This window comes from Scyliorhinus torazame, chromosome 6 (assembly GCF_047496885.1).
Source record: "Scyliorhinus torazame isolate Kashiwa2021f chromosome 6, sScyTor2.1, whole genome shotgun sequence".
Lineage (NCBI taxonomy): Eukaryota > Metazoa > Chordata > Chondrichthyes > Carcharhiniformes > Scyliorhinidae > Scyliorhinus > Scyliorhinus torazame.
Window position 1 is genome coordinate 312,819,867 of NC_092712.1, and position 23,174 is coordinate 312,843,040.

Consider the following 23,174-nt stretch of genomic DNA (forward strand, 5'->3'; position numbering starts at 1 on the left):
CCTGAGTCCACCCAATGTGGAGCGTGATCCGAAATGGCTATAGCCGTATACTCCGTTCCCCTCATCTTCGGGATCAACGCCCTTCCCAAAACAAAAAAGTCTATTCGCGAATAGACTTTGTGGACATAGGAGAAAAACGAAAACTCCTTACTCCTAGGTCTGCTAAATTTCCACGGGTCTACTCCTCCCATCTGCTCCATAAAATCTTTAAGCACCTTGGCTGCTGCCGGCCTCCTTCCAGTCCTGGACCTCGACCTGTCCAGCCCTGGTTCCAACACCGTATTGAAATCTCCCCCCATTACCAACTTTCCCACCTTTAGGTCCGGGATGCGTCCTAGCATACGCCTCATAAAATTGGCATCATCCCAGTTCGGGGGATATACGTTTACCAAAACCACCGTCTCCCCCTGTAGTTTGCCACTCACCATCACGTATCTGCCCCCGCTATCCGCCACTAAGTCTTTGCCTCAAACATTACCCGCTTCCCCACTAATATAGCCACCCCCCTGTTTTTCGCATCTAGCCCCGAATGGAACACCTGCCCCACCCAACCTTTGCGTAGTCTCACCTGGTCTATCAGTTTCAAATGCGTTTCCTGTAACAGAACCACGTCTGCCTTAAGTTTCTTAAGGTGTGCGAGTACCCGTGCCCTCTTTATCGGCCCGTTCAGCCCTCTCACGTTCCACGTGATCAGCCGGGTTGGGGGGCTTTTTACCCCCCCCCCTTGTCAATTAGCCATCCCCTTTTTCCAGCTCCTCACCCGGTTCCCACGCAGCTGTGTCCCCCCCCAGGCTGTGCCCCCCCGCCCATCCCACCCCATACCAGCTCCCCCCTCTCCCCAGCAGCAGCAGCCGAATAATTTCCCCCTCCCACCCCCCCCCGTTAGATCCCCCACTAGCGTAGTTACGCCCCCCATGTTGCTCCCAGAAGTCAGCAAACTCTGGCCGACCTCGGCTTCCCCCCGTGACCTCGGCTCGCACCGTGCGATGCCCCCTCCTTCCTGCTTCCCTATTCCCTCCATGATTATCATAGCGCGGGAACCGAGCCCGCGCTTCCCCCTTGGCCCTGCCCCCAATGGCCAACGCCCCATCTCTTCCACCTCCTTTCCCCCCCCCCCACCACCTCCTGTGGAAGAGAGAAAAGTTACCACATCGCAGGATCAATAACATAAAACTCCTCTTTCCCCCCTTCTTCGCCCCCCATACTCGCCCCACCACTTTGTTTCAAACGTTCTTTTTTTAATAACCCGCTCATTCCAATTTTTCTTCCACGATAAAAGTCCACGCCTCATCCGCCGTCTCAAAGTAGTGGTGCCTCCCTTGATATGTGACCCACAGTCTTGCCGGTTGCAGCATTCCGAATTTTATCTTCTTTTTGTGAAGCACCGCCTTGGCCCGATTAAAGCTCGCCCTCCTTCTCGCCACCTCCGCACTCCAGTCTTGGTATACGCGGATCACCGCGTTCTCCCACTTACTGCTCCGAGTTTTCTTTGCCCACCTAAGGACCATCTCTCTGTCCTTAAAATGGAGGAATCTCACCACTATGGCTCTAGGAATTCCTCCTGCTCTCGGTCCTCGCGCCATCACTCGGTATGCTCCCTCCACCTCCAGCGGACCCGCCGGGGCCTCCGCTCCCATTAACGAGTGCAGCATCGTGCTCACATATGCCCCGATGTCCGCTCCCTCCGCACCTTCAGGAAGGCCATGAATCCTTAGGTTGTTCCTCCTCGCGTTGTTCTCCAGCGCCTCCAGCCTTCCCACACATCGTTTATGGTGTGCCTCGTGCATCTCCGTCTTCACCACCAGGCCCTGTATGTCGTCCTCATTCTCGGCAGCCTTTGCCTTCACGACCCGAAGCTCCCGCTCCTGGGTCTTTTGCTCCTCCTTTAGCCCTTCGATCGCCTGTAATATCGGGGCCAACAGCTCCTTCTTCATTTCCTTTTTGAGTTCTTCCAGGCAGCGTTGCAAAAACTCGTGTTGTTCAGGGCCTCATATTAAACTGCCACCTTCCGACGCCATCTTGGTTTTTGCTTGCCTTCCTTGCCGCTGCTCTAAAGGATCCACCGCAATCCGGCCACCTTCCTCTCCTTTTTCCATCCGTATCCAGGGGGGATTCCCTCCTGGTTCACCGCACAGTACTTTTAGCCGTTAAAATTGCCGTTGGGGCTCTTATTAAGAGCCCAAAAGTCCGTTACACCGGGAGCTGCCAAAACGTGCGACTCAGCTGGTCATCGCCGCACCCTGAAGTCTTTTTTTTTTGTCATTTATAAGGATGAAGGTATTAATTCATTTAAGTGCCGTTTGCAAAGGACTCAGTCCGTCTCAGCCTCCTTGAGTTTAAAAACAAAGGCTTTAATGTGTGAAAACACACTTAGGTAAGGATAAAAAGGTATTAAAAAAGGTAAACTCACGTGCTGACTGTCGCAACACGCGCATGATCGCACACACATGCATGCAAAATTACAAGTTATACAGTCAGAGACTAATCCTGACCAAATTTAAGTTTCAACGATGAAAGATAAAAACGATAGAGAGATCACTGTTTATGGGTCCTTGGCTGGAGTTCATGGCTGAGGCAGATATTTTACACATTGGAATTCAGTGGGCTTGAGGCCAATGATACCTGGAGACAGGCTCTTTTAAATCATAATCTGTCCATTCCAAAAGTTATCCCTGAGGTTCCTTTTGATTAAAATTCTCTATCTCTGTGGCGGATTCCAACATGTAACAGGGATAGTGTTGAATTTGAGAACAGGGAAGAGAGCGATGGTGTTCCTGCTCCATTGGCAGATTTTTTTTCTCGATTAGACAACTTTCAGCAGCTTGGGGGTTGTAATAAAAGGCATTTTAAAATGGTTATTCTGGTCACATGATCTCTTTCCCCCCATGGTGAGTTGGTTATCCCACAGAAGGTCCATTCGGAAGTGGTAACTGAGACATTAAAGAAACTAACCACCGAGGCTATAACATAATAGCCAAGGTCTATCCAGACATGAGCTAATCCTGACTGGAGTTGAACCCAGATTCTGGAGGTCAGAGGGCAGTATATTGGCGAACTCCATAACCTCTTGCACAGCTGTCTTTAAAAATTAACTTACTTAATTTTAATAACTCACCTGTAAAACCTGCTCTGCTAGTATCTGTAACAATGGTCCTTTTAAAAAAATATATATTTTATTCAAATTTTTCGGCCAAACAAAACCATACAAAGGTTTTTCCTTTTTACAACAATAAAACAATATAAATAACAGTGACCGTTTTTTAACAAATAGATAAATAATATATAAACTAAATGGCAACTGCCAGAGCAAAAATAATAACTCTCCCAAATAATAAAATCAAACAATCCAGTATACATAACCAAGTACCAATATCTTTACAAAAACACCCCTGAGGACCCACCTGAGGCCCCCCCCCCCCGCCCCCACCCCCCCCCCCCCGCCCCCACCCCCCCCCCCCCCCGCCGCCCCCCCCTCCCTCCCCCCTGGGTTGCTGCTGTTACCTTCCCATTTCCTTTATCGTTCTGCGAGGTAGTTAATGAACGGTTGCCACCGCCTGGTGAACCCTTGAGCCGAACCCCTTAGTGCAAACTTTATCCGTTCTAGTTTTATAAACCCTGCCATGTCGTTTATCCAGGTCTCCACGCCCGGGGGTTTGGCTTCCTTCCACATAAGCAATATCCTTCGCCGGGCTACTAGGGACGGAAAGGCCAAGACATCAGCCTCTCTCGCCTCCTGCACTCCCGGCTCTTCTGCAACCCCAAATATAGCCAACCCCCAGCTTGGCTCGACCCGGACCCCCACCACCTTCGAAAGCACATTCGCCACCCCCACCCAGAACCCCTGCAGTGCCGGGCATGACCAAAACATGTGGGTGTGGTTTGCTGGGCTCCTCGAGCATCTCCCACACCTATCCTCCACCCCGAAAAATTTACTGAGACTTGCTCCGGTCATATGTGCCCTGTGCAAAACCTTAAATTGTATCAGGCTAAGCCTGGCGCACGAGGACGAAGAGTTTACCCTACGTAGGGCATCTGCCCACAGCCCCTCCTCAGTCTCTTCCCCCAGCTCGTCTTCCCATTTTCCCTTCAGCTCATCCACCATGATCTCCCCCTCGTCCCTCATTTCCCTGTATATATCCGACACCCTACCATCCCCCACCCATGTCCCCGAGATCACTCTATCCTGAATCTCCTGCGTCGGGAGCTGCGGGAATTCCCTCACCTGTTGCCTCGCAAAGGCCCTCAGTTGCATGTACCGAAATGCATTCCCTTGGGGCAACCCATATTTTTCCGTCAGCGCTCCCAGACTCGCAAACGTCCCGTCTAAGAACAGATCCCTCAGTTGCACAATCCCAGCTCTTTGCCATGCTCTAAATCCCCCATCTATTCTCCCCGGGACAAACCTATGGTTATTTCTTATCGGGGACCGCACCGAGGCGCCCGTCATTCCCCTATGCTGTCTCCACTGCCCCCAAATTTTCAGTGTTGCCTCCACCACTGGACTTGTGGTGTATTTCTTCGGGGAGAACGGCAACGGCGCCGTCGCCAGTGCTTGTAGGCTGGTTCCTTTACAGGACGCCATCTCCAATCTCTTCCACGCCGCTCCCTCCCCTTCTCCCATCCACTTAGTCACCATTGAGATATTGGCGGCCCAATAGTACTCACTTAAGCTCGGTAGTGCCAGTCCCCCCCCCATCCCTGCTACGCTGCAAAAACTCCTCCTCACTCTCGGGGTCTTCCCAGCCCACACAAAACTCATAACACTTTTCTCGATTTTCTTGAAAAAAGCCTTCGTGACCATCACCGGGAGGCACTGAAACACAAAAAGAAATCTCGGGTGGACTACCATTTTGACCGCCTGCACCTTCCCCACCAGTGACAGGGGCACCATGTCCCATCTCTTAAAATCCTCCTCCATCTGTTCCACCAATCGTGTTAGATTAAGCCTATGTAAGGTTCCCCAACTCCTGGCTATCTGAATCCCTAAGTACCGGAAATCTCTTGCTACCTTCCTCAGCGGTAGATCATCTATTCCCCTGCTCTGTTCCCCCGAATGCACCACAAACAACTCACTCTTCCCCATATTCAATTTATACCCCGAGAATTCCCCAAACTCCCTGAGTGTCCGCATTATCTCTGGCATCCTCTCCACCGGGTCCGCAACATACAGCAATAAGTCATCTGCATACAATGATACCCGGTGTTCTTCTCCTCCCCTGAGTACTCCTCTCCACTTCCTGGAGCCCCTCAGTGCTATGGCCAGGGGCTCAATTGCTAATGCAAACAGTAACGGAGACAGGGGACACCCCTGCCTCGTCCCTCTATAAAGACGGAAGTAGTCAGACCTCTGCCTGTTCGTGACCACACTTGCCACCGGGGCCCTATATAGCAGTTGTACCCATTCAATAAACCCTTCACCGAAACCAAATCTCCTCAACACTTCCCACAGATAATCCCACTCCACTCTGTCGAATGCTTTCTCGGCGTCCATCGCCACCACTATCTCCGCCTCCCCCTCTGGTGGGGGCATCATCATTACCCCTAGCAGCCTCCGTATGTTCGTGTTCAGCTGTCTCCCCTTAACAAACCCAGTTTGATCCTCGTGGACCACCCCTGGGACACAATCCTCTATCCTCGTCGCCATCACCTTGGCCAGGAGCTTAGCATCTACATTCAAAAGGGAAATGGGCCTGTAGGACCCACACTGCAGCGGGTCTTTTTCCTTCTTCAAAAGTAGCGATATCGTCGCCTCCGACATAGTCGGGGGCAACTTCCCCCTTTCCCTGGCCTCATTAAAGGTTCTCGTCAAGAGCGGGGCCAGTAGGTCCATTTATTTCCTATAAAATTCCACCGGGAACCCATCCGGTCCCGGGGCCTTCCCCGCCTGCATGCTCCCAATCCCCTTTACCACCTCCTCCATCTCAATCTGTGCTCCCAGCCCCGCCCTCTCCTGCTCCTCCACCTTCGGGAATTCCAGCTGATCCAGGAAACACATCATTCCCTCCTTCCTTCCCTTCCGGGGGCTGAGCCTTATATAATCTCTCATAGAATGCCTTGAACACCCCGTTTACTCTCTCCGCTCCCCGTTCCATCTCTCCCTCCTCGTCTCTCACCCCAACTATCTCCCTCGCCACTCCCCTCTTCCTCAATTAGTGGGCCAGTAGCCGACTCGCCTTCTCTCCATACTCATACTGTGCACCCTGTGCCCTCCTCCACTGTGCCTCTGCCTTACCCGTGGTCAGCAGGTCAAATTCCACATGTAACCTTTGTCTTTCCCTGTACAGTCCCTCCTCCGGTGCCTCTGCATATTGCCTGTCCACTCTCAGAAGTTCTCTCAACAATCGCTCCCTTTCTTTACCCTCTTGCTTCCCTTTATGTGCCCTTATGGATATCAGTTCCCCTCTGACCACTGCCTTCAACGCTTCCCAGACCACTCCCACCTGAACCTCTACGTTGTCATTAAGCTCCAAGTACCTTTCGATACAGCCCCTCACCCTTAGACATACCCCCTCATCCGCCAATAAGCCCATATCCATTCTCCAGAGTGGGTGCTGTTCTTTTTCCTCTCCTACCTCCAGATCTACCCAATGTGGAGCGTGGTCCGAAATGGCTATGGCCGTATACTCCGTCCCTGTCACCTTCGGAATCAGTGCCCTTCCCAAGACAAAAAAGTCTATCCGTGAATATACCTTGTGAACATGGGAGAAAAATGAGAACTCCTTACTCCTAGGCCTAATAAATCTCCAGGGGTCTACTCCTCCCATCTGCTCCATGAAGTCCTTGAGCACCCTGGCCGCTGCCGGCCTCCTCCTGGTCCTGGACCTTGACCGGTCCAGCCCTGGATCAAGCACCGTATTGAAGTCTCCCCCCATTACCAACTTTCCCGCCTCCCGGTCCGGGATACGCCCCAACATACACCTCATAAAGTTTGCATCATCCCAGTTCGGGGCGTATACGTTCACCAGAACCACCGCCTCCCCTTGCAATCTGCCACTCACCATCACATATCTACCCCCACTATCCGCCACTATGGTTTTTGCCTCAAGCAGTACCCGTTTCCCCACTAGGATAGCCAACCCCCTATTCTTCGCATCGAACCCCGAATGAAACACCTGCCCCACCCATCCTTTACGTAGTCTGACCTGGTCTATCAGTTTCAAGTGCGTCTCCTGCAACATAACCACATCTGCCTTTAATTTCTTTAGGTGTGCGAGTACCCGTGCCCTTTTAATCGGCCCGTTCAGCCCTCTCACGTTCCACGTGATCAACCGGGTTGGGGGGCTCTTTACCCCCCTCCCCTGTCAACTAGCCATCCCCTTTTTTAAACCAGCTCCTCACCCGGTTCCCACGTACCCGTATATCCCCCCGACGGTGCCCCCCCGTCTCGACCACCCCGTCCCATAACAGCTCCCCCTTCTCCTTGGCAGCAGCAACCCAGTTAACTCCCCCCCCTCTGCTAGATCCCCCTCTAGCGTAGTTGCACCCCCCATGTTGCTCCCAGAAGTCAGCGAACTCTGGCTGACCTCGGCTTCCCCGTTTGCCCTCGGCCCCTCACTGTGCGAGGCCCCCTCCTTCCTGCGTCCCTGTTCCCGCCACAATTATCATAACGCGGGAGCAAAGCCCGCGTTTCCCACTCGGCCCCACCCCTAATGGCGCATTTCCCTTCTCCTTCCCCTTTCCTTCCCACCGGCGCCCACAGTCCCTCATGCTCCCCCCTCCCCCCCCAACGAGGGGAAGAGAGAAAAGTTACAGGGTCGAAGGATTAACAAATTGACAAAAAATCATCCCCCCCCCCTTCCCCTTCCTCGTCCCACATAATCACCCCACCACTTTATCCCAGAAGCTCTTTCTCTCGCCAGACTATTCCAACTTCTCGTCCACAATGAATGTCCCGCCTCTTCTGCCGTCTCAAAGTAGTGGTGCTTCCCTTGGTATGTGACCCACAGTCTCGCCGGTTGCAACATTCCAAATTGAACCTTCTTTTTGTGAAGCACCGCCTTAGCCCGATTGAAACTTGCCCTCCTTCTCGCCACCTCCGCACTCCAATCCTGGTATACGCGGATCACCGCGTTCTCCCACCTACAGCTCCGAGTCTTCTTCGCCCATCTGAGGACCGTCTCTCTGTCGTTGTAGCGGAGACACCTCACCACTATAGCTCGAGGTATTTCTCCAGCCCTTGGTCTTCGCGCCAGAACTCGATAAGCACCCTCCACCTCCAAGGGGCCCGTTGGGGCCTCCGATCCCATTCGCGAGTGAAGCATCGTGCTTACATATGCCCCGACGTCCGCTCCCTCTGCGCCTTCGGGAAGACCCAGGACTCTTAAATTCTTCCTCCTCGAATTATTCTCCAGTGCTTCCAACCTCTCCACACACCTTTTGTACTGTGCCTCGTGTGTCTCTGTCTTCACCACCAGGCCCTGTATTTCATCTTCGTTTTCAGCAGCCTTTGCCTTCACGACCCGAAGCTCCAGCTCCTGGGTCCTCTGCTCCTCCTTTAGCCCTTCAATCGCCTGTAATATCGGGGCCAACAGCTCCTTCTTCAACTCCTTCTTCAGCTCTTCCACACAGCACCGCAGGAACTCTTGTTGCTCTGGGCCCCATAACAAACGACCGCTTTCCGACGCCATCTTGCTTCGAGCTTCCCTTCCTTGCCGCTGCTCCAGAGGATCTTCTGCAATCCGGCCGCTATCCTCTCCTTTTTCCATGTGTATCTGGGGGAATTCCCTTCTAGTTTACAGCACAGTGATTCTGGCCGTTTAAATTGCCGTTGGGGCTCCTAATAAGAGCCCAAAAGTCCGTTCCAACAGGAGGTGCTGAAACGTGCGACTCAGCTGGTCATCGCCGCACCCGGAAGTCAACAATGGTCCTTTTTGACCTGCTTCTGTCTTCCCAGCCATGGTGCAGAAGGACCATCCAACCCATTCTGCCTGTGCTGGCTGTGATGAACGTAGCAATTTCAGATGTCCTGTGTTATAACTATTTGGTGCAGTGAGGATGGAAAGTGTGGGTTAGAGTGTGTTTGACTGCTGCAGTCATGTTTTCAAAGAAATCCTAGTTTGAAAGGCAAGTACATTTTGGGAGTCGGGGTGCAATAAAACCATCGTAAAAGGTTTGGGCTAATGGAGTTTTGTTTGGAACAAGGGGATTCCCTGTGGAATTAATTAGATTTCAGCTTGGCAAGATATTGTCACTGGGTGAGTTAAGGCATCAGGCATTTTGCAGAAAGAAGTTCAGTTGTGAGTTGAGAGAAACTGTGACCAGAGGTCAAGCAATGTTGCTCTCCCTGCAGTTCAGTTAAAAGAGATTAACAGCCTTTAAAGTAGGGCAGACATGTCTGAGGACAAGGGGGAGCCAAAACAAGCTGAGAAGCAGCTTCAGAAGAAATACAGCCCGAGTTTCTGCATGGGTCTGACAGGAGTCAGATCTTGTCTTTAAAGCGGTGTCAAAAGATCTTTCATTCTCAAAGAAAATCTCTGTGCAGCAAGTGTTCCAATGGGCTAATGGTACTTAAAGTGGACTGAGATCTGGAATTTGTTTGAGTGGGAATAAAGATAGCAGTTAAGGGTATTGAATTCGCTGTATTCAGCAGTATTATTTAAGGGATAATTGTAAGTTATTTTCTGGTATGGTGATAAAGACATTTTAATACTGTGTTAGTAATGAAGTTTGTTTTCATATACCATCTCCCTATTTATTACACCTGGAGAATGGTATCCTTATCCCGCAGTCTAACAAAATTAAAATAAAGTGTTGGGATTTCTGTCGGAGCCACTGTTGGGGTCTGGTCTGGGATCGTAATATGGCTCTTTGACGGAGCAACTCAATTAATCCCCCCTCCAAATACCCCTGTGGTTTTCTCCCCTTTAAGCATTTGCCCAATTCCCTTTTGAAAAGTGCAATTAAATCTGCTTCTGCCTCCCTTTCCCGCAGTGTGTTCCTGGCTAGAGCATCGCGCAGCGCAAAATAATTTCTCCTCCTCTCCTAACGACTCTTTTTGCTGATTTTTTAAATCCTGTGTCCTCTCGTGGCCGACCCTCCTGTCAGCGGAAACCAATTTCTCCTTGTTTATTCCACCAAAACCATTCATGGCTTTGCCCGTTTCCGTTCACCTGCTCTCCCCCGAAGGAGAACAATCCTGGCCCCTCCTGTGAAAGTACTGAAGCTAATAAAATTGAGCTTCAAAAGAAAAGTGGAGCCAATAATGGTGCTGTGAAAATAACTGCTCTTCTCGAGTCGTGGGACTGTTGTTATGCTGAAAAGTCAAACCAAAATATTTTTACCAACAACACTGATGGTTGAGGAAATGTGTGGAATAATCAGGGGGTGTGGGGGGGGTGGTGGTGTGGGGGGAGTTTATCAGATCTGCAGCCAGTTAAGGAGTTCTCGTGATGTGTCTTATGAAGAATTTGTATCTGTTTATGTTGTCAAAGCATTAAATATGGCAGTTTCAAACCCAATTTAAGATTGAGATGAGGAATTTCTTCTCTTATAGGGCTGCCTCGGAGAGTTGTGGGGGCAGTGTCCCTGTGTATATTTAAGGCTGAGACAGATAGACTCTTTTTATTACATTTTTAAAAAATATTAGCGTAGCCAATCCACCTACCTGTGATATTATCATAAATGTAAGGACTGCAAGGGTTAATGAAATGTCTAGATTAGCCACTAGAGGGAGCGACAGTTACAAGTATATAAGGCATTGATGTTAAGCCTTTTGGGAGAGAGTGTACAGGAGTTAGCTAGAGAGAGTCAGAAGTATAGATAATGTGAGTGAGAGCAGATCATAGTTTATATCAGTATAAAGATTAGTTGTAGATGAGTGTAGTTTATATGTTAATAATCACCTGTGTATTCTTTAGGAGTACATGTCGAATCCAAATGAGTAGTTTTAATAAATTTATAGCTTTATTCAAGTTCAAGCTATGTTGTGGTCTTTGTAAACACGACGCCAACCATCCTGAATTTAGCAACACAAAGAACACCACACTACCCTGCACATCTTTGGGTTGTGGGGGCTGAGACCCACGCAGACACGGGGAGAATGTGCAAACTCCACACGGACAGTGACACGGGGCCGGGATCGAGCCCGGGTCCCCGGCACCGTGAGGCAGCGGTGCTAAAAACTGCGCCACCGTGCTGCCCCGACATAGATAGACTCTTGATCGGTAAGGGAATCAAGGCTTACAGAGAAAAGGCAGGAGAATGGACACGAGGAATTTTGGAGCAGCCATGATCCCACTGAACGGCGGAGCAGGCTTGAGGGGCCCAACAACCTACCCCTGTTCCTATTCCTTGCGGTCTTAAACGCCATTCCATCGCCAGTGTTCACACATTCCAGCAGAGATCACTAATATGTCATTCGGAGAAAGAATTCTGGGTTACTAGGGGTGACATGTTCCATTTGCTGGCTGGCAAATTGACGTGATTCTCACTGGGTGGCAGGATGTTTTTTCTGTGTCTGATTTTCTGCTTCTCGGCTTATCATCAGTGTATTAGCGAGGAAATCGTCCAACCTCGTGACGGGGCGGCAGTGGTTCCTCAGGCCCGTGGTCAGCTCACGGGGTTCAAGGTCCTGCCACCATATTGAACCGGTGCCTGAGCGTACATTCGCTGGCCCAAATGTGTGCTGAAGGTAGACACGCCGGTGGCACACAAAGCCCTCTGCTCCACGCCTCAGCCAGGCCGCCTTGAAGATACTCCTCCAGGCCGCCCAGAGAAGGTGGGAGGCTCTCTTTGTGAGGGGTTGGAGCAGGAGGGCCATCCACCTGATCTCAGCTGTCCAGGAGGAGGTCACAACAAGCGGGGACCGCTCTGCAGCTCAAGAAAAGGGGGAATTATCTCATCAGCTCTGTTAGGGTATGTGAACCTTCCAACCACTCCAAACTCACATTCTCACAAGGACATCGAGCAGTCTAAGGGTTAGAGTCGCAAGCTATCAGCAGATGGGGCATCAGCAATGCATGCCTGCCACCTGCTGTACCATCGCCATCTCCTGGAAGATCATGCACACATTGTGGGATGGGTTCTCCGCCGTCCGATGCCGAAATCGCGTTCGGCAATCAGCCGGAGAATCCAAGTTGCCGACCAAATTGGGAGGCGGGGCCTCTCTCACGCTGCTCCGCCCCCTCCATGGCCTGAGGCCCGCCCCTCGATGCTCCACCCCCCCTACAGGCCGAGTTCCCGACCGGGGCGGGCCGCCTGTGGTCCCACCCTGTCGGGAACTCGTCATGGCGGCTGCGGACTCAGTCAAGCTTTGCCACAGTCGGGGGAGGGCCGATCTGCGGGCGGGGGGGGGGGGGGGGGGAAACATTATTCGGGGCTGGGGGCACTGTGGGGGGAGTATCCAGCCCCGTGTCTTCTGCCCTATCTGTCTAAGATTCAGCACACCAAGCAGGCATGCATACTTCTTAACTCTTCTTTCATTCATAGAGCTCACAGTCCATCCATTTGTCTTTATGCAGGAAAGATAGCCCACGACAAGAGGGAAGAATCCCAAACCGGAGGGGGGGTGATCCTGGAGATGCATATCCTCACCCTCTGTGATGGAGAGGTGGTGGGGCTACCTGGTGAGGATAGAGATTGTCCCGATGAAGGAGAGATCGGCCTCCCCCAAGAAACCCGTGAAGATGCATCCTATATTCATTGGCTACACGCGGACGATGACTGTGAGTGAAATAGAATGCCGGAATCTGCCTGGTCACTAATTCTCTCATCTCTCTATTCCAGGTAGCAGCAACAGGAGGCCATGGACATTCTCCAGCCAACGCTCCAGCCCTCTGTCTTCTTCAGATGAGGAGACTGAGGATCTACTTACAGACCTGTCACTGCTCACTTACACCCTTCACCAGTGCACAGGCACACGCCTCAGTGGCTCTTAGCTCTGCGGTAGGCCCGGGGTTACTTTCTGGTGAGCAGATCTCTGACACACGCCCACAAGAGGCGGAGGTAGCGACAGCTGAACTCTCTGGCGCTCGGCTGACTGCTGGAGGGTCCGGGTCAGATGTCAATCCTCTGCAACCAGCTGTAAGAGACACGATGGAGATGCAAAGACAGGGGGCGGGATTCTCTGCTGCCCGATGCCGATGTCGGGAACGGCGATCGGGCGGAGCGGACTCCCGACGGCGAAATCGTGGCATGCGCTGGTTTGACGCCGGATCGCGATGCCCCGCCTCCAGATCGGAATCATCGGCACATGCGGCATGGGCAGTTGCAGCCGCGTGTTTGCATCTCATTACCGGGCCCACCCGCGATGCTCCGCCTCCGATGGGCCGAGTTCCCGACGGCGCGGTCCACGTGTGGTCTCAACAGTCGTGAACCTGGCGTGGTGGGTGCGGAGAGAGCGAGGGCATACACACAGTTTCCAGCACCGCCATCCTTCGCCAACCGTTGTGTCGCTGGCCGGGAGGCTTCTGCCAGGGTTGAAGGGGCGGGGGGGGGAGAGTGTGGGATGGCCAGGAGGATGGCTGTCCAGCACAACCGGCGCCATCTTTTCGGACGCGATCGGTGCAAGTGTGGGGGTGTATAGTCTACACTCGGCTGCAGCTTGTCAGCCCTGCGCATGTCCGTCACAGGCCCAGCGATTCGCCCACCATTTGTCCCGTGTTCTGCGGGTATCCCACCCGGCTCCGGTGCTAGCCCCTCACCGGTAGCGGAATCGGTGAGGGGTGGCACCTATTTTTCCATCGTGGAACTCCACGGACCCTCCGTTGGCGTCAGCACTTTGACGCAGGAACGGGGAGTCCAGCCCAGGCATTGTTGAAGTATATTCAACCAAGTGCACTTTATGACTGCAAGGTTGTGATCACGCCATTAATCATCATTGAGCACCAAAGCCTTTAATCTCTGCCTGCAGCCTAATTCTGTTCCCACGTTACGGTGGAGCATTATTCCTTTGTTGGTTCCCACTCTCCACGTGCATTGTGCAGAGCAAAGGAAGCTGATTCCACTCGGGTGTGAGTGGAAATGTCTGCTAGACGGCAAATGAGTGTGTGTCGCCAGAGTTGTGTGCCCATCCCGATGACGGCAGCAGATAACCTGTCAGGATGTCACTTGGCACCCGAAGGGCAGCAGAGTGTGTTTGATGGGACGCCACCCATTGCTCGGTCACAGAAGGCTAAGTGAGGTGGATGGCAGGCCCTGTCTTACCGTTTGTTGTAAATATTGGAGTTCCAGAAATGGAAAATGTGGAGGACGTATTGAATGGGAATAGAGGGATACGGTCCCCGGAAGTGTGGAAGATTTTAGTTTAGACGGGCAGCATGGTCGGCGCAGGCTTGGAGGGCCGACGGACCTGTTCCTGTGCTGTACTTTTCTTGGTTCTTTGTTGTTCTTTAAAGTGTGGCCCATGTCCTGGCTGTTTTTCAGTGTTGACGAGGGCACAAGGTTATCATTGAATGGTTTGTCAATATTGACTGGGCCAACTCTCTCCCGTATGCCAAAGCAGCGTCGGAAGCTAACTCGAGAAGCTTCCAATGTGTGCCGGGTGGTGAGTGCTCGTCAATAATCACACGATGGTCCTTCTCTCTCACTCTATGAACAAAGGTCACCTAATGCACCTGTTTGTGTCTTTGCTGTAAAGTGACAGATGGCAGGGTCCTGAGGAACAATGGGTATCGAGTTGTGGCCTCAGTTATCAATCAGGTTAGTGATCAGGAAGATGCACCAATCTCGATTTGGCTTCAATCCTACATGGCCAGGTGAACAGCACCGATGGATGATTCGGGAACATAGGAACAGGAGTAGGCCATTCAGCCCGTCGAACCTGCTCCGCTATTCAATAGGATCATGTCTGATGGGACACTTCACTGCCTTTTACATCCACTGTCCCCATAACCCTTGACGTTCTAGTGAATCAGAAATCTATCGATCTCTGTTTTAAACATACTCAGTGACTGAGCTTCCACTGCTCTCTGGGTTAAAGAATTCCAAAGATTCACGACCCTTTGTGTAAAGATATTTCTCCTCCTCTCGGTCCAACGTGACAACGCCCTTATTTTGAAATCGTGCCCCCACCCCGACTTCCCAAACCTGCACCTACCCTGTCTATTCCTTCAAGTGTTTTGTACGTTTCAATGAGATCATCTCTCGTTCTTCAAAACTCCAGAGGATAGAGGCCCAGTTTGCCCAATCTCTCGTCAGAGGAAAGTCCCAGCACCCCCCGGAACCTCTTAGAGGCGCATTGCTAAGCTTCTGTCACACTGCTGTGAGTGCATTGATGTTTGCAGCAGTGTTTCTGCCTCTTAAAGGCTGCCATGGCTGGCGGTCTAAAGGACTGTGTCATGATACGCAGACACACACATAATGATATACAGACAAGCAACTAATGGACACAGAGAACAGGACATGACCAATAAGCAGGCAAGACACTCAGGGGTGGGATCTGACATGAGGCACTCACATTTCGCCTCTTTCCACTGATGAACATCTAGAGAGTCAGTCACGGGTGTTGTCACAATCTCACACCTCCACCACGTGGCTAAGAGCTAGTATAGTTCAGTCAGACAGAGTAACCACACTTAAGTTAGCAGAGAGTCGAGCTCACAGAGAACTGTGCTAACTGTGACTATTAGTTCAATAAACCTGATTGAACTAACTTCAAGGTCTGGAGTATCCTTCTGATCTAAGCTGCATCCAGTTGCAGCCTGTGTTAGACCAGTGTACTTAACACGACAGACTGTAGTTGTATCAGAGTGAGCGAGTGCTATCGGTCACACGCTCCCTGGGGCGGCCAGGCCTCCTATGATGAGCCCATCATTAGGCTTGAATGTGACTAACTCTTTCGAGATTGATGACCAGTTGTTGATGATGACACTGACGGGATTAGTAACCCCCTGCATCAACGTGGCAGGAAATCTGAACTCGTACCAAACTGTCTTTTTTTAAATTTAAAGGGCTCTTTTTTTTTTTCTAACGAAGGGGAAATTTAGCGTGGCCAATCCACCTCCCCTGCACACCTTTGGGTTTGTGGAGGTGAGACCCACGCAGACACAAGGAGAATGTGCAAACTCCACACGGACAGTGACCCGGGGCTGGGATCGAACCCGGGATCTCGGTGCCGAGGCAGCGGTGCTAACCACTGCGCTGCGTGCCGCCCATCAGATTGCCTTCACCTTATTCCCCCGGCAAGTCTGAATCCGCAACCTTTTCAGAATGATCCTATTCCAGCTTCTCCTCGCCTGGGGCGTCGTGTATCTCCTCCATGTCTCTATCTGGTAACTCAAACCCCTTTGCAACTGTGTCAGGTGCAACAAGCGACAATGATACGGGGCACCCTCAGTCTAGAGGACTGAAGAGCCCCGCCTGATTGGTCCAAACACCTAAAATGCATCTTTAAGATGCCAGCAGTTTCCTCCATTAAGGACCTTGTGCCTGATTGAGCCGTATCGTATCTCTCCTCAGGTGCACGTTGTGGGTGTTGAACGAGCGTGTTTTTTGGGGGTGCCCTTTATTGCCGACGAGCCCACCCCCTGTGAGCCAAACGTCCTTCGGTATCTGTGGCACCTGGGAGTGATCTAAGGTGTAAAATCGTGTGAGCCCCCATGGCACAAACGTGCATGATTTGCTTTCAGAGATCATAGGTCAGCTGGATGTTTAGAGAGTGGAATTTTTAAGGCCACTTGTGTGCAGTCGATGGCGCCCTGTACTTGTGGGAAGCGGGAAATTGTAGCAAATCCCACAGCTCTGGTAAGGTTGGCTTGATTCATCCATGGAGATAGGTGCATAATTGTGACCTTTACTGGAAAGGGCACCTGATACTTTTATGACTGGACAATTGTCAGATTCACACAGGTCCCCAGCTGAGCCCTGGGTGAATAGCTGGGAAAGATGTTGAATGTGCCAGTCACCTTTAGAACAACAGTCAATAGCCCCCCAACTCTTATGGAGTGAGATCCTCACGGAAAACATGGCAATTCTGAGCCACCGTATCCCATGATCAATGAAGGTGCCTTTAGTGTGGGGCGCGATTTTCCAGCTGTTCCTGCTGGCCGATCTTCTGATCCCATTTCCTGCGAAAATCCCGGCCAAGCTCCATTGTCCACCTGCGTGTGTGCCTGTCGTCTTCTGTGGACCCTTGGTCGCAAATGCCTCCGTGGATTTGGTTCCCCCCCCCCTCGTCACCATCTTGGTCTCCCTGAGGCTCCTGTCCCCCAGGGCCTTTCCCTGAGCCGTGCCAAACAGCGGCGGGCCCTACCTCTCCCCGCTCACGTCAGCGCTATCAAGGAGGCAGCATCGCCTGCAGCCTGCATTCCTGCACTCCTCCTTGTATCTGAGGAAGGATAGGTTAGAGATTTTATTGCACCTTCCCCTTGAATTCTCTCCCACCATCTCCAAGCCAAGAGGCCAGTGTGAAGCTCTCAGTCTAGACGTGGCAGCCCCAGCCCCCACGTGAAGGTGACAATCCCCCTCCAACATGACTGTGCATGAACCATGTGCTCTTACCCTCAGTCAAGCTGTCATCTTGCCTCCTCCAACCCAGCCTGGCACTGATTTCACGGCTGCAGCTGTGAGTGGATAATTATTAAGTGTTGTCTATGGGTCCTCCCACGGGCCTCAGACCCCTGCCCAGGCAGTTTGTTTTCCACTGTTACTTTTCAACAGCGTCACAGCAGACTCTTGTTGGGGATGGCTATCGCTGCGCCTATTCTGCGAGACCAGCTTCCAGATGCCGCCTATTACCCACCATGATCCCCCTCCGTTCCTCATTCACACTCACTCCATTCACATTCCCCTACCTCCTCACACTCTCCAGCCTCCCCCATAACCCCTGACGCCATCCTTTTCCCTATTGGTATTCCTGAACTCCCCGTGAACACTTTAATGTTGCTGACCGCCTGCCCTTTGCTGACCTGACCCCACCCTTTCCTGAGGTCACACACACCGTGACTTTCCGTGACCCCACCCCATGAGACCATCCAATAAACCCCCCAACCCACCCCCCCGCACGACTCTCCAGCTTCGATGTGCCATCTGCTCCACAACACAAAGCCTCCAATCCCCACGATCAAAAGCTTTCATTGACTGACCATACCCTGCACACCATGCCCTGCACACCATGCCCTGCACACCATGCCCTGCACACCCTGCACACCATGCCCTGCACACCATGCCCTGCACACCATGCCCTGCACACCCTGTACACCATGCCCTGCACACCATGCCCTGCAAACCATGCCCTGCACACCATACCCAGCACACCATGCCCTGCACATCCTGCACACCATACCCTGCACACCATGCCCTGCACACCATGCCCTGCACACCATGCCCTGCACTCCCTGCACACCATGCCCTGCACACCATGCCCTGCACACCATGCCCTGCACAACATACCCTGCACACCATGCCTTGCACACTATACCCTGCACACCATACCCGGCACACCATGCTGTGCCCAGAATGTGCAGGGTTGTCACTACCCAGAGAACCCTTCCCCTCTCAGGACCAGGTCCAGGATCAAAACATACATGCCAGGTGGAGCCCTCCAACATTGCCCCCTTAGCCCCAGGACAGTCTTTCGGGAGGTCAGTGCAGACACGCTGGGCTGAATGGCCTCCTTCTGCACTGTTGCGATCTATGATTCTATGAATTTGCCCCTGACAGTGTGGACTCAGCCCCAGGACAGTCTGTTCAGATTTAGGATTTAATCATTCGGCCCATTGAGTCTGCACCGCCCCTCCAAAGGTGCACTCTATCCAGGTCCAGTCCCCCATCCACCTAGCTCTATCCCTGTAACCTAACCTGCACAGCCCTGGACACTAAGGGGCAGTTTATCATGGCCAATCCGCCTAACCTGCACATCTTTGGACTGTGGCAGGAACATCTGTAGGAAACCCACACAGACAGCCACCCAAGGCCGGAATCGAGCCCGGGTCCCTGGCGCTGTGAGGCAGCAGTGCTAACCACTGTGCCGCTGTGCCACCCCATTGCTTTTACTCCAAGTCAGAAACCCGTGGGCTGAAACCTCACTGCGGGCACATCGGTGCGGCACTGGGGGACTGCTGCACCCGCAGAAGTGCTGTCCCCCAGGGCGAGATGCTGAGAGAGGGTGCGGGGCACTGGCTGCCCCCTTACAGGGGGGGGGTTAACGATCCCATGGCATTTTTTGAAGATCTGGGGCAATATCTAACCTTCAAAGGCTGCCACTAATGCGGCCTAGTTGATGATATGCCTCAGCCCTGTTTATGAGACATTGCCATGCACCCCTCTGATTGCGGCTCAGAAATAATTGATGCCCTCAGGTCATTAAAGGTGCAACATAAATGCACCCTTCCTTTCCACTGGATCATGTGGCATGCGCCATTTAGATTTAATTCCGGCTTAAAAATGAATACTTACGCTGGAGCTGTTCGTAACGAAGACTAGAAGGAATGGGCTTAGGTTTCTGAAAGCTTTGGCAGGAGATAAATATGCTTAAAGCCACCCATCAAGGCCTTAACATCTTTTAAAACTTAAAAAGATGTATCGTATCGATAATGGCGATTATCAATATTATTTCTGAATAAAATTGAAACTGTTGGTTCAAATTTATTTTGCAAACTGTTCAACTGCAATAATTAACTCCCGCCTTCGAGTTTACTCCCAAATATCCTGTTACCCAGGAAGTACAAGTGATTCTTTGTACATCTGGCTAATTCTTGTATTGGAAATGAGAACAAAAATGATTATGTGAAACTTCCATTGTTCCTGAATTTTAGATATCTGAAATTACCAAGAGACTATTCGTGTGGGAAAGCAATTACTCGAAGCTTTGCAAAGCTGACACTAAGCTGGAGGTAAGGACACCGTCGGCTTTTGACTCACAAAGGCTTTAGCAGTTGTGTCGTTTTGGCTGCAGGCGTGCTGGGGTCCTCCATCGTAAAGGCGAGTGGCAGTAAACTGCAGTCTGGCAGGGAGTTCAGGAAAGTAGCAAGCCTCTCATCCTTAAGGGCTGTGGTGGAAGGCAGCACGGTGGCGCAGTGGTTAGCACTGCTGCCTCACGGCGCCGAGGTCCCAGGTTCGATCCCGGCCCTGGGTCACTGTCCGTGTGGAGTTTGCACATTCTCCCCGTGTCTGCGTGGGTTTCACCCCCACAACCCAAAGATGTGCAAGGTAGGTGGATTGGCCGCGCTAAATTGCCCCTTAATTGGAAAAAATGAATTGGGTACTCTAAATTTATTTTTAAAAAATAAAAAATTAAAGGCTGTGGTGGACACGTAACTTTGTCAGGCATTGAGGGGGGAACAATTTGCCCAGTACACAGGCAATGTCACTGTGCTGGTGATCCTTCACTCCGAGCAGGACCTGGTCTCAATGGGGGGTCCAAATCAATTCAGACCCCCCCCCCCCCCCCACTGCCCCCCAGTCAGGTGCTGAGCTTGGAAGGACCATGGGCGGGGATTCTCCCCTACCAGGCGAGGCGGGGGGTTCCAGCGTAATGGAGTGGCGGGAACCACTCCGGCGGAAGGCCGCTCACCTTGAGGGGCTAGGCCCGCGCTGAGTGATTTCCGCCCCGCCAGCCGGCGCTAAAAGGTCTTCGCCGGGCGACGTATGGCGGGAGCGTCAGCGGCATCCCCGCGCATGCGCAGGGTAGGGGACTCTTCCGCCTCCGCCATAGTGAAGACCATGGCAAAGGCGGAAGAAAAAGAGTGCCCCCACGGCACAGGATCGGTGGGCCCCGATCGCGGGCCAGGACACCGTGGGGGCATCCCCCGGGGCCAGATCGCCCCGCGCCGCCTTGTCCCGCTGTTCAAAAGGAGGTTTAATCCACGCCGGCGGGAGAGGGTTGACACCGGCGGGACTTCGGCCCATCGTGGACCGGAGAATCGCCGGGGGTGGGCCCGCCGACCGGCAAGGCGCGATTCCCGCCCCGGCCGAATCTCTGATGGTGAAGAATTCGGGACACGGCGGGGGCGGGATTCACGCCAGCCCCCGGCGATTCTCCGACCCAGTGGGGGGGTCGGAGAATCACGCCCCAGATCTCTCCACAGGTCGCATCTGACCAAAGAGCTCCACCACCCCGACTACATTCCTCTCCTACCCCTGCCAGGGGCAGGATGACAGCACAGTGGTTAGCACTGCTGTCTCACAGCATCAGGGACCCGGGTTCAATTCCGGCCTTGGGTGACTGTGTGGAGTTTGCACTTTCTCCCCGCGTCTGCGTGGGTTTCCTCCCAAAAATGTGCAGGTTAGGTGGATTGGATGTGCAAAATTCCCCCTTTGTGTCAGAAAGGATAGGAGGGGTGACAGGTTTCGGGTCGGGGCGTGGCCTAGGCAGGGTGCTCTTTCCAAGGCTCGCTGCAGACTCAATGGGCTGAATGGCTTCCTTCTGCACTGTGGAGATTCTATGATTCTATGTTCTTGTACCCCACCTAGGGTCTGTCATTGCATGTTTTATCTATTTTACTGTTGCCTCTAAATCTTGTGGAAAGAGTATTGTTTGGAAGGAGAATAAGCAGCTTTAATTTATAAGGGTTTCTTGAAGAAATTCTCTGTGCCACTTTATGATAACGTGTTAATGTTGACAGCTATTTAATTACTTTTGAAGATTGAGGGGCACACATCGTAAAATCAGAGAATGGTTACAGCCTGGAAGGTGACCATTCGGCCCATCATTTTCATGCCATTCACATGCCTTTCCCCCATAGCCCAGAGGCGGAGCACGCACGGCTAGGATCTGGAATGCACTGTTTGACAGTGTGGTGGAGGCAGGTTCAACGAGACATTCAAATGGTGTTGGGTAATTATCTGAAGTGAAAAGACAATAGGGCCACAGGGAAAGGAGGAGTTGCAGTTTGTGTCTCAGTTTGTGACTCTCAAATCAAACACAGTCATAGAATTGTGATGGCGCCGGAGGAGGCAATTCAGCCCATCCTATCTGCACCGGCTCTCCAAATGAACAGTTCACTCGGTGCCTTTCCCCTGCCCTCTCCCCGTAACTATGCACACTCTTCCTTTCCAAATAACGGTCGAATTCCCTTTTCAAAGCTCCACTCGCTCCTGTCTCCGCCACAGCCCCAAGCAGTGAATTCCAGTCCCGAAACACTCGCTGTGTGAAAACGCTCCTCCTCATGTTTCCATCGCTTCTCCTGACCATTACCTTCAATCCGTGTCCACTGGTGCCCAAGCCTTCCGCCAATGGGAACAGTCTCTCCCGCGTGATTTTGAACATCTCTATCAAATCTCCTCCCAACCCTTTCTTTTCCAAGGAAAACAGGACTATTTACACAACCGACGTTCCTCAACTCAGGAACCACTTGGCAATCTTTTCTGCCCCCTCGCCAACGCTTTGGAGACGCCCAAAACCGGGCAATACTCCACCTGAGGCTCTAACAGTGTTTTATACAAGTTCAACATCACCTCCTCACTCTTGTACTCTATGCCCCTATTAATAAAGCCAAGAAAACTGTGTGCCTAATTAATTACTTTCTAAACCCGTCCTGGCCCTTTCAATAACTTATGCACAAATACACCCAGGTCCCTCTGCTCCAGGGTGACCGACTGTCCCGGAATTTGGCTTGGTGTCCCATGTCCTGGATGGGGATATCATTTATGCTGGAATTCTCTGGGTAATGAGAGAGGAAAATGCCCAAGGCCTCTTCTTGCTGCTCCCTGACCACGGGCCACCCAGGGTTGGCAGAGGGCACTTTCGCAGGCATCAGCGAGCGGCAGCACTAGTGAGTGGCACTAATGTCCCCCGACCGGTGAGTGGTTGCGCGAGTCCAATGGGGGGTGGGGAATGGGTTTTGCAGAGTACAGTGGGAGCGGATTGGCACCTGCTTTGCCCCGGTGACACTGTGACAGGTCCTGGGCTGACACTGATGGTGCTCAGGACTTGCCTGTGGTGGGGCCCGGGCGTTCAGAGATCGGTCCAGTGAAAATGATAGTCGCGGCCCGAGACCCGGGGGTTGGGTCTGACGCAGGCCCAGGGAGAGGCCCAGGCTGGTTTGGCTTGCTGAAAGTGTTGGGGAAGTCTGGGAGAAAGGGGTTCTGGATAGGGGAAGGGGTGTTCTGGGTAAGGCTGGGGAGTTGAAGGAGAGGGCCGGGGGGGAAGGATGGGTCTGGCAGGGTGTCTGGGATTGAGGGGGGGGTGGGGGGTGGAGTTGTGGGAATGCAGGATGGTGGGTGGCCCAGAGAGGCGAGTTCCAATGGCCTCCCTGCATCCCCCCCAGCTTTCCGCAACCCCTGCCCAACCGCCCCTC

The 23,174-nt window shown here is 52.4% G+C and overlaps 1 protein-coding gene across 1 annotated transcript in view; it reads left to right on the plus strand.

Annotated features, from left to right (window-relative positions):
• LOC140425828 (uncharacterized) overlaps nt 1–23,174 on the plus strand; it is a 217,992-nt gene that overhangs the window by 53,017 nt on the left and 141,801 nt on the right. The window contains exon 6 of the mRNA XM_072510224.1: nt 19,692–19,769. Coding sequence (XP_072366325.1) covers nt 19,692–19,769 — 78 coding nt within the window. The remainder of the gene's footprint in view (nt 1–19,691; nt 19,770–23,174) is intronic.